Genomic DNA, 17,697 nt, shown 5'->3' with positions numbered 1-17,697 from the left:
TCCCACACATCACACGGAAGGTACAGACACATTACTGGACTTGATAATTACTAATAATGTTGACAAAATACTGACGCATGGACAGTTGCCTGCACCAGGACTATCAGGGCATGATATCATTTATCTATCGTTTAATCTGCAGTGTCCTAAATCTACTCCTAGAGTAATTACTTACAGGGATATTAAAAGAATAGATGATATTGCACTGAAAGAAGAAGCTGCACAACTTCCATGGCACATGATCTGGATATTACGAACTGTAGACGAGAAAGCAGACTTATTCAATACGTTAATACTTCAACTTTATGACAAACACGCACCATTAAAGATCAAACGTACCAGAAAGACCCCAGCCCCTTGGATGACGACTGAAATACGTAGCCTGATGTCCGAAAGCGACTTAGCCTATAGGAAATACACCCGCAATAAAAACGACGAATATTTTAACTTATTTAAACACCTAAGAAACAGAACGACTCAACTAATAAGAAACGCTAAACTCAAATACTCCTACAAACTTATAGAGCCCAACACAACCCCTTCCGAGTTATGGAAAAATCTGAAGGTTATTGGACTTGGAAGGGCTAGTGAACAAGCAGACATACCCATCCCACTTGACCGATTGAACGAACTCTTTGTAAAGGACCCGATTTTAAACAACACAATGAAACAAGACACAGTTTTGCCTGACTCAGCTCCCCCAACTCGAGACAAATTCTATTTTACTGACGTCACTCCTATTGACGTAATGAAAGCAATCCGACGCATCAAGGCGAACGCTCAAGGGCCAGACAACATTAGCATATTACTCATACAGAAAATACAAGACATAGTAATACCTACAATTGCACACATATTCAATAGTTCCTTAATCACTTCAACTTTCCCTAAAATATGGAAGCAAGCTTTCGTTCTTCCTCTTCCAAAAGTCAAAGTTCCCACCGACCCGAACGACTATAGACCAATCAGTATCCTGCCAGCCATATGAAAAGCACTGGAAAGAATCGTACACAGACAAATTACTAACTACATGAACGAACACAAACTATTCGACAAGTATCAGTCAGGTTTCAGAGCTGAACACAACACAAGCACTGATCTACTTAAAGTGACAGAAGACATTCGTGAAGCAATCGACTCTAATAAAGTAACAATACTAACACTTCTTGACCTTAGCAAAGCTTTCAACTCTGTAAATTTCGACCTGCTCACCCATAAATTGAGAAACCTGCATTTGTCAGAGACTGCTGTGAGTTGGTTCGAATCCTACTTACGGGAAAGACAACAGTGTGTTGTATCCGGGAATCGAAGCTCTTCCTGGCTTAACATAACATCAGGTATACCACAGGGTTCGGTACTCGGACCATTGTTGTTCACAATATATGTCAATGATATTACATCTCATGTAAGGCATTGTATCTATCACTTGTATGCTGACGACCTTCAATGCTACATCTCTTCCCGCTTACATCGAATAAATGACGCTATAGATAAATTGAACGAAGACATTGACTCGATTGTGACATGGACAAAGAAATTCCATTTTAATATCAATCCTGGAAAGACACAAGCAATCATATTAGGACACAAACGGCAAACCGACGCTGTAAAGCACCTCGACATTTCCCCCGTTAAAGTAAGTACAGTGCATATCCCTTTCAGTTCTTCGGTAAAAAATCTTGGCATTCACATGGATAATAATCTCAACTGGGACATGCAAATTACAGAAACCTGCAGAAAAGTATATTCTATTATCCATGTGCTAAAAAGGGTAAATGTTCATCTTCCCTCTTGCTTAAAAAAGTCCCTTGTGCAGACCCTTGTATTTCTCTATTTTGACTATGCTGACATTTTACTGACTGACCTTTCCAGCGACAACAAAACGAAACTTCAACGTGCTCATAATTTGTGTGTACGTTTTGTAAGCAATGTTCGTAAATATGATCACATTGCCCCATCCCTGGTTGGCTTAAACTAGATAAGAAAAGAAATTTACATTCACTTCTCCTTCCCTTCGAAATCTTGAACTCTTCTATTCCTTCGTACCTGTCGTCTCGCTTCACTTACCTTTCTTCCCACCACAATCTGAACACACGCTCTCGCCATGAAACAATACTAACAATACCATCCCATCGCACCTCCTCATACTCATCCTCTTTCACAATAGCCCTGCCAAGACTCTGGAATTCGTTACCTGCTAGCATCAGGGACTGTCGAAATAAAATTAAATTCAAACGCAAACTTACTAGGCACTTGGTCAGTAAATGAGACTCGTTCAGACATGGTTTCTTGTAAATAGTTATCTTAATCTATCACAAAATATTTCAATATCCGGTAATTTCATCACTATAGAATTTTGTTATTGTAGGTTTAATTTGTAATTTAGTATATACAAAAATATTCATTGTTCTTAACTTCTATGATAAAATGTCTAGCTTTCATTAATCAGGTATTCTTGTCGTACTTTAATTTTTTATTGTAATTGTAATTGTAAATTTAATATTAATTGTAATCTTATTGTTCATGTTATAGTTGTAATCCCCTGGTAGAGGGGCAGAGAAGGTCTGACGGCCTTATCTCTACCAGGTTAAATAAATAAATACTAATACTAATACATTTGCTCCAGATAAAGATATACAACGTTCTGAACTCAATTTATAAACTTTTCTGTATTTTGACTCCCTGGTTTGTGTTGAATATGTATATATTTTATTATAGCAGCAGCATGAACCTCTCGCGCTTCACGAAGACTCATTTGTGTGACATATAGGAGTTCTAAAGGACCTACCGTTTGTCTTTTTTTTGGTCTTTAGGATGTTCACTACTTTGCGTAAATTCTGATAATAGACGCTCGCTTCTCTTTTGTCTTTCAGTAAGGCATAGGCTTATTGCCAAACTTACAGAATTTTCAAGCCAATCCTTATTCTGTGATAGGAATCTTTCAACCTTCTTATTTGACCGTTGCCATGTGTTTTTAAAATTAGATATTAAATGGCTTAACACATTCTTTAGATCATCGGATTATGTTACGGGTAACCGGTTATGATTTTAATGCGCTCTTTTAAATAATCGAACTGTTCTTCATAATTAGATTATAAATGTTCTTGTAGTATAGTAAACAGTTCATGCATAGTGAGGTTTATGTGGTGACTTTCATATCCTGAAATGAATTACAGAAAGGAAAACATCCACATAGGTATAATTTATAATGAGAAACTTAACAGGGCTGCACAGAACCGATAACTTTTAACCTCAAAGAATCCCGTTTTCATATTTTCAACTACTCTCAACGTGTTTGTACACTACTGTTTGTGAAATTGCAACACCCAGAAAGAATGGCCTGAACGACTCCAAACTCGGGAGTTGTGTAAAACAATGTGCCACTAATAATTGATTACGTTTCCAGAGAAATTGCCTACATATAGGCCCAACAGTGACATCTCTTGTGTCACCAGCAAGGTCAGTGTTATGCCTTGCTCAGTCAGCGCAGAGCTTCCAAACGAAGCGGAAACGTGAAAGCTAGTGTAGGTATGCCTCGTCGACGTGGAAGGGAACAATATCAGCACGTGAGTGAGTTCGTAAGGGGCAGAATGGTTGGTCTCCAGGAAACAGGTTTGTCATACCGTGACATTTCGGCTCGTATAGGACATCCTGCTACGACAGTGATGTGAGTGAAACCAGTGAATAGAAGAGGATCGTACGCAGAGACGAGCGGGTACTGGACTACGTAATATGACCACAGCACGGGATGACCGCCATCTTGTCCGCATGCCCGTGACGGACCGTAGAGCTTCATCCATAATGTTGGGTCGATGTTGGAGTACTGCAACGGATGTGAACCTGTCTGCGTCAACAGTTCGTCGCCGTCTTTTGAGGGCTGGACTAGTGACTCGCATGCCGTTGTATCGGCTTCCATTTTCCATAAACCACCACCGCCTCAGACTGCAATGGGCACGTGAACTCCGTCACTGGCGTGCTGAGTGGCAAAATGTAGTGTTTTCGGACGAGTCCCGCTTCAACTTGTCCTACAATGATGGCAGTATACGTGGCGTGGTGAACGCAATGTAAGAGCCTGCAATGTTGAGCAGCATAGACGACAAATGCCTAGTGTGATGGTTTGAGGCGCCATTGGTTACAATATGCGATCTCGCCTCCTACTTATTCAGGGCAATCTGAACAGCAACCGCTACATTGGGGAAGTTTTAGAGCCCGAGGTACTGCCCCTCTTTTAGGCAATTTCACATGCCATATTTCATCAGGGTAATGCCCTGCCACATGTGGCTAGGATTGTGCAAGCCTTCTTCGAAAAACGACGGTTATCACTGCTTCCCTGGCCTGGACGTTCGCCAGACATATCGCCCGACGAACATGTCTGGATATGGTTGGTCGGAAACTTGTTCGTCATGGTCCTCCAGCACTCACTCTCGACGCTTTGTGGACTCCCTTACAAACTGCGTGGAGGGAGATTCCTTAGGAATATATCCAGGCCCTCTTTGATTCCATGCCTCGACGCTTAGAGGTTCTGATTGCAGCGCATTGAGGCTTCACACTATACTGAAATCTCACGGTCACAGATCCGGTACAGTTCTGTAATTTTAATCATTTGTGTATTGTCATGTACCTAATCTGTAATATCAATTTCATTTCAGTCCTATGTATCCTTCTTGGTGCTGCAATTTCCATAAACATTAGTGTATTATTTAATATCCAAATGCAATTAGTTCATTAGGTAATTAATTAAAATCATATCAAAATATTTTACATACTTCCAGAAATCGAATCCATGCTTCAGCTTTTAGTTTCACATTTATATCACTTATTTGTAACACTTCAAGTTGATCATTCTTTCACCACGCAAACTTATCAACTGCATTGTCCAAGCGAGTCGCATTTTCAGCCATGTGTTTACAATCAGAAGACTGAACGTGGGAGAGAAGATATACGATGTTTACATGCCCTGTCCTTTCTCTTCAACATAAGACAACAAACAATCCTCTCCTGCTGTGTTTCAGTTCAGGAGTTTTGGTCAGGATATCGGGAAAATGAATCACCGTGCGCCAGCGTGATAGCCTGAAAGTCTGGCCACTCAGCCAGCGCAGGGAACGTGTTAAGTAGCAGTGACTCGACTTAGGTATTAGTACCCAGACCCGATTTAGATTAACTAACTTACATTATTATTATTATTATTATTATTATTATTATTATTATTATTATTATTATACTAAATGAAAAGGGAATCCCACTGCATTTGATAGAAGTAATTAAAGATATGTATAGAAAAACAAAAATAAAAATAAATCAAAGAGAACTCTTAAGAATAACAGGAGGAGTTAGACAAGGTTGTCCATTATCAACCACTCTTTTTAATATATATCTAGACGACATGATAAGATCATGGAAACAAATAACAACAGGAGGAACTAATTTAGGAAATATGATAATAAAAACGTTAGCCTTTGCAGATGATCAGATTTTAATTGCAAAAACAGAGGACGAAATGCAGAGAATGCTATATAAATTAAACGAAATATAAAAAAAAAAAAAAAAATACAACATGGAAATATCACCAGAAAAAACAAAGGCAATGGCTTTCAAGGGCTCTTACCCAGTTCGGACAAAGATAATTTTAGAAAATAAAGCAATAGAACAAGTTTCAAAATTCAATTTTCTAGGTTGCGAAATAACATACACAACAGAAACAGATATAAATAATACGTTAAACAAGTTTAATTATATAACAGGAACACTAAAAAGAACCTTGAAAAATAAAGCCAGAAAAGACTCCTTAATAAAATTATATAAGACGATGGCAGTTCCTACAATTACTTATGGATCCGAAACATGGACAATGACGGCACAACATATAGCTAGAATACAAGCTGCTGAAATGAAATTCCTCAGGCCAATAGCAGGATACCAAAGAACAGACAAAAAACACAATACAGAAATAAGACAACAACTAAACGTAGAAGAAGTAAATACAACAATAGTGAAATACAGAACAAGTTGGGAAAACCACTTAACAAGGATGACGGACAATAGAATACCAAAAGCAGCATACAATTACTCACCACGAGGAAAAAGAAACTTAGGAAGACCTAAGAAAAGATGGAGGCAGTAACAATTTGGAGCCGGAACAGGCTTATGGAAGGCCTAAACCGTTATGTAGAAGAAGAAGAAGATTATTATTATTATTATTATTATTATTATTATTATTATTATTATTATTATTATTATTATTTTCTCAGAAAATTGGACAGTTAACTGACATTTTGTCCTAGAGTACATGTTCCAAAGCAGATTCGTATATGAAAAGTTTGTCTATTTTGAGAAATATTAATTTTTAGAACATTTCTTTTTGAGTTAACCTGCAATTGTATGATGTGAAGTATCACTTCTTAGCCATCAATATTATTACTATTACTGTCATTATTATTGTTATTATTAGAATATTATTACTATTATTATTATTGTTATTGATATTATTATTATTATTATTATTATTATTATTATTATTATTATTATTATTATCATTGTTAATTTACTCCTTAACGCAATTTATTTTCATTACTTAATTATTTATGACTTTAAGAAAGCCGGAGGTTCATTGCCGCCTTCACATAAGCCCACCATCGGTCCCTATCCTGTGCAAGATTAATCCAGTCTCTATTATCATAACACACCTCCCTCAAATCCATTTTAATATTATTCTCCCATCTACTTCTCGGCATCCCCAAAGGTCTTTTTCCCTCAGCCGTCCCAACTAATACTCCATATGCATTTCTGGATTCGCCCATACCCGCTAAATACCCTGCCCATCTCAAACGTCTAGTTTTAATGTACGTACCTAATTATGCCAGATGAAGAATACAATGCGACAAGTTCTGAGGTGTACAACTTTCTCCATTCTCCTGTAACTTCATCCCTCTTTGCCCTAAATATTTTCCAAAGCAACTTATTCTGAAACACTCTTAACCTATGCTCCTCTCTCAAAGTGAGACTCCAAGTTTTACAACCATAGAAAACAACTAGTAATATAACTGTGTCATAAATTCTAACTTCCAGCTTTTTTGTAAGCACACTGGATGACAAAACTTCTCAACCAAACAATAAGAGGCATTTCCCATATTTATTTGCGTTTAATTTCCTCCCGAGTGTCATTAATATTTGTTATTGTTGCACTAAGGTATTTCAATTTTTCCACGTCTTCAAAGGATAAGTTTCCAATTTTTATATTTCCATTTCGTACAATATTCTGGTCACGAGACATAATAATATACTTTGTCTTTTTCGGGATATACTTCCAAATCTATTTATTTATTTTCATTGAGTGAAATAATAATAAAAATAATGTGGCGCCATGTTGAAAGACCTGGCCGCGTCGAGTCGATGGCACGTCCGGCAGAAGGGTGAGCGCGCGGGAATGCAGGGGGCGGAGAGAGGAGTGCGAGCTTCAGTGGACATTGGGACGCGGCGCGGAGAAAGGAAACGTGGGCTTCGGCAAGCGCTTTGGCATGGCGGTCAGAGAGAGAAGGAAAATCGACTGCAGCGGAAGTGGAGAAACGTCCCGAAAACGATTTTTGTAGAAACAGATTGTTGTCGAAAATCGAAGGTACGAGAACGTGTGACTTAATACATAAAAGCAAGCCAGTCTTCGAGCCTGGATTCAGTTTTGTGCAAGCAGCCGTGAGCGAGCAAGGAAGCCAGCCTTCGAGTCCGGAGTTCGATGCGAAGAAGAGCCGCAAAGCCAGCTTAGTTTGGTCAGCTAGTCATTGAACCAGGAGCGTCTAGGCGGAAGCAACGCGTCCGGGAGTCTTTGGTTCGACGTGAGTGAACTTGAGTAACTGTGGCAGAGTACAGGCGGAAGCAACGCGTCTGAAAGTCTTGAGTTGGAAGTTCAGTGGACTGTCTCTGGAAGTTTTGGGTTCCTTATATCGCGAACTTGAGTGAATGTGGTTGAAGAACTAGCGAAGGCAAACGAACTGTGAACGGAGAACTGACACTTTTGTTTTGTAAATAGTGCTTTGTGAACATTATTTGAGATTAGGAGTACATTGTTGTTCTAAATAATCTACGTGAATTGTCATTGTCGTCTGTGGAGTGCAATAACGAATATTGTGTTGCTGTGTGGAGTGGAATACCCATTGTTGAAGGGAGTGTTTAAATTCAGAAATAGAAAGCCATTATTATTGTTAATTGAAAAATGAGTTCTATTCAGTCAATACTTAACATAAAACACAATAAAACATGTTATAATAACATTTACACAGATTTAAAAACAAACGTTTTCGCCAATTTTGATTGGCATCTTCAGGTCGTGTATGTCGAATGGAACATGTTATAAAAAGTGAACACTTGGTATATGACGTTAAAAACCAAAGTTACAACTGTAATGTCACTTAAAAACAGAAAATATAATATAGCAAAAAGCCTGTTTTTAAGTGACATTACAGTTGTAACTTTGGTTTTTAACGTCATATACCAAGTGTTCACTTTTTATAACATGTTCCATTCGATCTACACGACCTGAAGATGCCAATCAAAATTGGCGAAAACGTTTGTTTTTAAATCTGTGTAAATATTATAACATGTTTTATTGTGTTTTATGTTAAGTATTGACTGAATAGAACTCATTTTTCAATTAACATTGAACTTAACGGAACCAATATGCCTTTGAAATTACATTATTATTGTGCATAAAAGTAATAATAATAATAATAATAATAATAATAATAATAATAATAATAATAATAATGATAATAATAATAATGATAATAATTATTATTAATAGTAATAGTATTAATAATAATAATAATAACCATTATTATTATTATTATTATTATTATTATTATTATTATTATTATATGGCTGGTAGTGATAATGTATCTTGAAATCATTAATTCGGCTTCTTTATAAAAGTTATCGTAATTACCACTGCGTATTCGCTTCTTATGTAAATCACAGAGTATGTTCCTACTTTTTCTTAAAAAGCACATAGCAAGAAACAATATATTGTTGTGAAAATGTCAAAATAAATAATCCAAGCATTGGCCCAATAGATTCCTTTATTTTACAATAAAAAAAATGTTATAAATTGCTCTAGTTGCATCTCTCCATTAATAAAATACTTCTCATCAACTCATGGGGCTATTAAGAGGGGACAGGAATTTAATTTTATTGCAACACATTTTGATTCCTATTTTACAAATAATGGTTTGGATATTGTATCGTCTAAATCAGGTCTGCAGAACTCACAAGTAGGGTAACTATGACGTCAGCCTCACTCCACTTCTATTGGGGATGATCGACTTCCGCCGCGAGAATGAATGCTGATGCAGCCGAGCGTAAATAGAACGCCGTGATAACACAGGTAGAAATGTGGGTGGGGTAGGAAAGGGGAGGAAAGAAGTCGCTCTGAGTAGCTACAGTTCTGCAGGCATGGTCTAGACTCTAGATAATAAAAATTTCCTTAACAATGTTACTTCAGTAATTTTTTGAATGTATCTTGATCCCGTAACAGATGACGAAATAATCAATGTAGCCAAAAATAAAAAAAAATGATATATCACCTGGTCCTGATAATATAAGTGTTAAAATACTTACGATGGTTATAAATTATATTGCCAAACCCCTAACTCATATTTTTAATTTATGTTTTCTAAATGGAAAATTCCCAAATAGATTAATAAAATGCAATTGGACGGAGCCACGTAATAATAGACCAACCGAAAATTTAAAAATAATTATATTTGCACAAATCTGTTGATCATAGGCTAATTTAATTAAAAAAAAATCAAGAATGCGATATCTGAATTTGGTGCTATTTATAAGCAAAAAGCCGTTTATTTACTTTGCTTTGAAGTATTAATTCAACTGCTGGTCTCTTATCAAAAATCGGTTAGTCTTTTTGAGTATTATTTGTGCTATTGTTTCTAATAGTATGAATGTTGTAATACTTCTTGCATACAAAGTTTTATAAAAAAGAGAGAGAGAGAGAGAGATTTATTTCAATGGTCATTATCTCGAAACAGGTTTTTGGGGCTTGGTCTCTTATTGAGCAACTCCGCCCAATTTTGAAGTATATTTTTAAGACAGGAGACAAAAGAAGTATGAATAATTATAGACCAATATCAATTACTTTAATTTATTTAAAAATTTCTAGACAATGTATGAAAGTTCGATCAATGAATTATCTTGATAAACATGAGATATTAAGTAATATTCAATTTGGTATTCGAAAAACTTTGAAAACAGATAATGGAATGTTCCAAGTTACTAAAATGTTGTTAGAGAGTTTGATCAAGTTAACAAATGTAATGGTATTTTCCTGGACATAAGAAAGGCGTGTGATACATTGAAATATTATATCTTAATTGAGAAATTAGACTTATTAGGAATCAAAGGTAATACTTTAACATTAATAAAATCGTACCTGAACAACAGAATTCAAATAACGAAAATTGACAATTATTCGAGTGAACCTTCAATTATTAAGGCACAGTTCTTTGCCCTATTTTATTTTAATATATAGTAATTATTTTTTGAAAATTGACTTACAACAATACAGTGGTGTTCATTATTCTTATGCAGATATCAAATTTCGCTTTTTGGTGGAAAACCTGGTCTATTGTTGTTATTTAGTCAACTGTCTGAAGACAGGTTTGAACCTCATAAGTAACAGCAGTAAGGCATCACTCATGACGCAACTAGGCCAGGAGATAATGGAGTAGGGTGACCAGTTCCTATCCCCTTCCAGTGCATACTTCGGCTATTAGCAACATATTCCACTAATCAGACGTAATAATTCAAATAATAGACTTCAATTTAATAAAAAGAATGGTTTGACATAAATTATTTTTCTATCCACGAAAATACAGTAAAACCATAATAATTATTCCATTCTCATTATCTGAAAAATGTAAGAAACCCCTACATCCATACTAAGTAATATATTACATAACACTTACTGTTGTCTTATACAATGTAAATGTCCGATTACTAAGAGTCCTCTGAAGTTAAATATTTAGGCATAATTTTCGACAGTCATTTAAAATGGAACCAACATATTAATTACCTTTGTAATAAATTACGTAAAATAATATATTATTTGTTTTATTGAGGAATTACTTATCAATAAGTTTATTACGCACAATATACTTAACTTTGTTTCAATCGGTAATTATGTATGGAATTATAGGATGGGATAACTTATTTAAAAACCAATCTTTATTCCACTTTATTTATTACAGAAGGAAATCATTAAATTATGTCTTCATAAACTTGTTGATTTTCCATCTCAAAAATTGTTTTTAGACTTTAGTCTTCTTAAAATGAGACAAATTTATTATATTGATTAATAAAATTCATACATAAAAATCGAAATACTTTGAATTGAATTGTATTTTCATAGCATAGGTATGAATTCTTTAAGATTGTTTGAACCGAAATGCAACAATGCTAATATTTAATCGTAGTAGTAATTTAGGCCCAAGAATATATAACAAATTTATATTTAAATATTCTAATCTTTTAAATTCTAATAGTTCTAGTATTAAATTTAAAATGTTATGTACGGATTTTATAAATAATGAAAAATTGTAAATTTTAAATTTATATGTTCTTATCCTGTAGTAGACATAAAAAACAAATTGTATTATATACTTCTTAATTTAAATTTAGGAATCCGCCCCTGAGCATGAGTTCTACTCTTTCAGGGGTGAGCTAAAATTTGATCAGTTTATATTATATTTTATATTATAATTAGTAGCAAAATAAAATAGACAGATAAAATATATGAAATGTTCGTATGATGATCATCCATATATCCATCCATCCATAATTATGTTATGTATTCACAATGTTGTGTATCTTACAGCGTCTACGATTATGATGGGCGTTTTGGTCGGTTGTCTGCTGACGGGCCCATTGTTGGATAGGTACGGCCGTACGGGTACCATAGTGCTGTCTCAAGTACCCGCCGTGCTGGGCTGGTTGCTCATAGCCACAGCCACTCATGACATCACCTGGTTCTTCGTACAACTGTACGGAGGTCGAGTACTGTGTGGCATCTCAGCTGCATTAGCGAGTGCGCCCTCTGTCGTGTATGTCAGCGAAGCTCTGGACAAGAACCTGAGAGGTGTGGTCATCACCTGGCCCAATGTGGGTAAGAAAACGAAAATATGAAATGCCTAATCCTAAGAACTAAAAAGACATTTGGGACGATTTCTAACGATTTAGGATGATGACGATGATAATAATAATAATAATAATAATAATAATAATAATAATAATAATAATAATCGCAGTACATAAATATGAGTGTAATTGTATTCACATCATTGCTTGCATTGTTAATTTGAAATTAAATTTTGCATATTTCCACAAGTGTTACGACTTTAACAGTTGGTCTACTACTTTGTCTTGATCTCTAAAACAGCCAGAAATATTACGTGCAAAAAATTATAATTAAGTAAGAAATGAAAAAAAAAAAATTGCACTTTTCTCGAAACTTGTGTAAACGGACTTCAATGGTTATTGATCTCACCGCTTCAATTCCACTATTCATCAGTTGAGCTATACAGATTACTATTTAATTTAAAGCATATACATTTCACCAGCTAAGCTACAAAAAATATATAATACATAATGAACAGATTAATTCAATATACAATCATACTTTTGTTAAGCTACACAATATTTATTATCAAGTACATTAATTCAGTTTATAAGCATAAACAATTCATCAGTTGACCTATACAGGCTACTATTCAATTTACAGCATATATAATTTATCAGTTAAGCTTTCCAAAAATATAAAAATATACAATACCGGTACATAATAAATAAAAATTGTACATTTCATATCAAAGAGAATAATTCAATTTACAAGCATAAACAATTAGCCAGTTGCGTAGAAGGTATGAGTATGTAGATATTTGGTTAATTCTGTTCTAAACCTTCACTCATGGTCCTTCAAAGCTCTAAGATAATTACGCAATGCATTGAAGACTGTAATACTTGAATAGTGAACTCCTTTTTTATAACAGTTTAGAACAGGCCTGTCCAACGTTCGTTAGTTCTCGGGAACATTTGTATGATAACTAGGGATGCGCAGGCGCCAGGTTACGATTCCATCACTTCGACATTACTGCTACCGGTATTACTAATACTACAACTGTTACTACTACGACTACTACTACTGCTACTACCACTACTACTACTGCTGCTACTACTACTACTAATAATAATAATAATAATAATAATAATAACAATAATAATAATATTAATAATATTGAACTGCCCCCCCATTGACGGTAATCCTTACGGACTCAGTATATCCTAAAAAAAATTAATATACATATGTAAACATAGATATTAAAATTTAAAAAAGGGAAACTAAGAAAAGGGCGTGAAAAATTACAATTGCTATTAATGTGGCACCATGTGATTAATTAGGATTTGGCAGGATTTTTTTAACACAATTATCACAATGTCATCCCTCATAGATGTTGGCAGAGCAAACTCCCGTCGAAATTCTTCGAAAAAAAGCTGGTATAGTCCCTCGAGCACCTATGAGCAAGCCGAATACCTCAACGTGAATTAAAGCATATTTCAGCTTGAAATAGTTGACTGTAGGCTCATAGATCGACTTCTTCTCAAGGTGGACCTCGGCTGACTGATGGCATTCTACTTCAAAACGTATCGTGGGGTCCACAGTGATGCTCTGTTTAGTGTCAGCATTGTCCCCTAAAATATCTACTCGTCTCGTTGACCCATTTTTAACTAGACAGGAGATTTCTTCTTCTACTATCCAGCCCTTATTCCTTAATGCGGCAGCAATTTTGGATCTTATAAGATGATGTCTAGAGTCCCTTAAGAGCAATCCCTGCTCACAGAATCCCAAGATGTGTGCTAAAGTTTCAATCTCCGGGCAGCCATATCTGCACCGGGTACCGTGAGAGATCTGCCGGAAACGGAAGGAAGAGCTGCTAAATTTGCTGTCATTTTCAAGCTAGATATCCATTCACTAGTCCTTTCTTGTTTGCAATCCAACTGTTGGCGACTGTTACTTCGCTATACCTTTTCCCCGTCCTGAAAGGATCTTCCATGATTCATAAGCACGACCTCGCAATTCTTCTCGAAAATTTCGAATTCTAGCTTTAGTAAAGTCTTCGGGAAAAGAAAGGCAGAGGGAATCACACGACGATTTGAGTTCGACATCTAATTGTCTCATCAGGATGACATGCGGATTATCTGCTCTGATTAATGATAGACAGATGTTACAATGTTGCAGAAAAGCTTCCCAAGAAGCGCGTATTAAAGTCTGTGTGATGAATCTTATCTCACTGTGAAAAGAGAGAGAAAGGAGATATGTGTTACTTCGTCTGTGTTGTTATTGCGATGGGGGGAGTGAAGCGATGCCAGTGGCGGAAGAGACTAGTTGATACAGTGTGTAGCGCAAAATAAAGTAACACAATATCTCTCTTCGTAATGTATAGTTCCGTCACGGAGCTTGTATTTCAAGAAACTGAGTTTCGGTAGCCTGTACAATAACAAGGTTTTGAAAGGAATCCTGAAAATTTACAACCCTCCTATAATCTCCACCCTCATTTGAAGGGTCTTGGTTTTATTGCTATTGAGACAAGATAAACCTTACCAGGTATAACTGAAGCGTAGAGCATGCTATTTGGAATATCAGCCGGGAGGAAAAGCATTTCTTTAACAGAGCTTCGAAGGATCTTATCAACGTCTTCCAAAATACTTCGAGATAATTTATGTAAGCGAGCCAGTTGCAGGGGATGTATAAGGTTGGGCCAGATATATTGATTAACAATATTAAGTATTTGATCAGGCAGCAACATAGGTGTCAAGTTCAAGATCCTGACCAAGGGAAAATATCAATTCTTCGGAATTAAACTGCAGTTCATCATTGAAAGTTATTCCTAAATATTTTATTGTCTTCTGGTCCAATGGCCTTTATATACGACTCATGGTGAAGAAACAAATCCTTTTCATGTAGCTTTCCCTTATGAATATTAATTACCGCCGATTTCTGGACATTGAGTTGTAGGCCAATATTTTGAAGTAAAGATGCAACCAACATAACGAGCTCTTGTGCTGCGTTCATGGATTTACCAATGAGAACTATGTCATCTGCAAAGGCTGACATAGTAATACTGTCTAAATCGGAATTAATTTGGAAACCATATTGGTCAATGATATGTTTTTTTGTCAGTTCTTTAATAATGAAATGAATGGATAAATTAAACAGGAGAGGGGACAATGGAGATCCTTGAAAAACCCCTCTTTTGAGTTCCATACGATCAGACTTTGAGCCTGAAAAATGAATGGTAGTGATGATGATGATGATGATGATGATGATGATGATGATAATAATAATAATAATAATAATAATAATAATAGCATGAACAAATATCTCAAATCATGTTTACTCGCATAATTAGTGTGAAATTTGACACTGCATGCTCGCTGCAAGTTGACGAAAATTTGGTGTGTAGCTGGAACAAGCTCTTCTAACGCGTCATCCAGGTGTGAGTCTGTCAGGCAGGATCGGTATTTGTTTTTGATGATGTTCATGTACGAAAATGCAACTTCATAAAGATATGCTGAACCAAAAACAGGTACATTTTCAAAGCAACACTACGGAAAATGGGATATTTTTCTCTGCCCATCAGAGTCCAGAAATTGCCACATGTTACGTAGGAGGATTTCGAAGAAAGATCTGATTGAAGATTTAAAATTTCCATTTCTAATTCTTTAAGATTATAATTTTTAAAGATTTCGCACACCCTACCTCCAAGCTCACAAACGTCAACAGAAAAGAAAGAATTATTATTAACAAACATTATGACTATTTCTAGCATTGAAAACTGGCTAAATCTATTACCAAACTCCGACCGAAGAGTTTCAAGATGCTTGGAAAAAGATGAAAGATCATGCTTACCGCCATTTACCGTTTCTGCCAAAAATTTAAATTTTGGAAAGTGTGAAGGCGAATTTCCATTTAAATTGGCAATCCATAACTTTATTTTGAAATGCATTAACAACACTTGTCATACCTGAAATATTACGATCTTTTCCTTGCAATTCAAGATTTAACTCATTGAATTTTGAGGTAATATCTGCCAAGAAAGTTAAATCTATTAGCCGTTATATATCATCAAGTTCGTGATAATATTGCCACGGAGATAATTTCGAAAAGTCTCTTATCTCATCCAGCACACAGCAGAACCGTTTGTCTCTTCCCGCTACTAATTACCTCACGCCTGCATGAAGAATTACGTCACCATACTCAGCATCTGATACATTCAAAATATTTCTGAACAATCGATGACGAGTAGAAGACGATCTGATGTAATTCACCACATGAGTTACAACTTTCATGACATGATCGAACTTCAAAACCTTTGCGCGTATAAAACTTCCTGGTGGATAATAGAATGATAAGAAAGAAATTTTGGAAATGATTCATCCTTAGCACAAAGAGATAGAAATCCATTATTTCTACCAGTCATAGACAGCGTCCCATCTGTTGTTACAGCACCAAGCTTTAAAAGTGTTAAGTTACTGCCATTGACATAATAGACTATTTATGTGTTCTTCCCTCTTACGTCCATGAAGTGGCAATAGTTTGACAAACTCTTACTTTACTGTAAAATCATTAAAAACCATTCTAACAAATACACACAATTCAACAATGTCAGACATATCAGTACTTTTATCAAACTGGAGTGAAAAATATTCACACGATTGCAAATCCTGATGTAATTGAGATTTCAATTAATAGAAATCTGTTCAACCCGCCTAGCAACAGTTTGGTGAGACAACTGAAGTCCTCTGATGGAAGACATACGTGCAGATTTATCTTTGTGACAATCTAACAGAGATTCAGCGGGATTTATTATTGCTTATTTTACTACTTCCCCATTACTGAAAGTTTTTTTTATCCCCTTTTTAGGTAACAAGTAAACCTTCTGGCGGGGTGCCTTTATTACCGTTCGATTAAGCAGTAAAACCAAAGCAAAATACTTAAGTTTTACAACTCGAACGCAATGAATACCTAAGAACGCGATCAATGAAGATGCAAGTTGACATGGGCTACTTAGATTGCAAACACGTATAGCCTATCACGCAGAAATGCTAGACGCGAGAGCGGAGACAATGTTTTTCTAGACGCACTGTCAGTTGTACCTTGCAGTTGTTTGTGGATGAACCCGGTGAATATAGCGGTTAAAATTCTGGATAAACTAAAAGCAGAGGATTATAGTATTTAGTAGTAGTATTAAGGAGATAGACTGTGTAATGTCGCGAAAGGAACTTGAAATTGTTGATGATATATACGACTTATTAAAGAGTTATGGATCGGAAGCAGATGAAGAAAGTCATACTCTGGACACTGATGAAAATTAACCACGAGATGATGATGATGATGATGATGATGATGATGATGATGATGATGATGATGATGATGATGATGATGATGACGACGACGACGACGACGACGACGACGACGACGACGACGACGACGACGACGACGACGACGACGACGACGATAATAATGACATGCGTCATGTACGAGAATGCGAGACTGAAAACATATCTACTACGTCAAAAGAGGAATCAAGTAGTTCAAAAAATTCCGATTCTCTCTACGCTCCGTCCTCTTCCAAAACATCC

The 17,697-nt window shown here is 35.8% G+C and overlaps 1 protein-coding gene across 2 annotated transcripts in view; it reads left to right on the top strand.

The window, feature by feature from the left end:
• The window catches only part of LOC138711882 (facilitated trehalose transporter Tret1-like), a 101,649-nt gene that overhangs the window by 54,623 nt on the left and 29,329 nt on the right, over positions 1 to 17,697 (top strand). Inside the window, exon 4 of one of the 2 annotated variants that reach the window (XM_069843157.1) lies at positions 11,876 to 12,163. The exons of the other annotated variant lie outside the window; for it this stretch is intronic. Within the exon in view, the coding sequence (XP_069699258.1) occupies positions 11,876 to 12,163 (288 nt within the window). The remainder of the gene's footprint in view (positions 1 to 11,875; positions 12,164 to 17,697) is intronic. 2 annotated transcript variants of the gene reach the window in all.

Source organism: Periplaneta americana, chromosome 13 (genome assembly GCF_040183065.1).
Source record: "Periplaneta americana isolate PAMFEO1 chromosome 13, P.americana_PAMFEO1_priV1, whole genome shotgun sequence".
Taxonomy (NCBI): Eukaryota; Metazoa; Arthropoda; class Insecta; order Blattodea; family Blattidae; genus Periplaneta; species Periplaneta americana.
The sequence above is the reverse complement of the archived record's forward strand: the minus strand, read 5'-3'. Positions and strand labels throughout refer to the sequence as shown.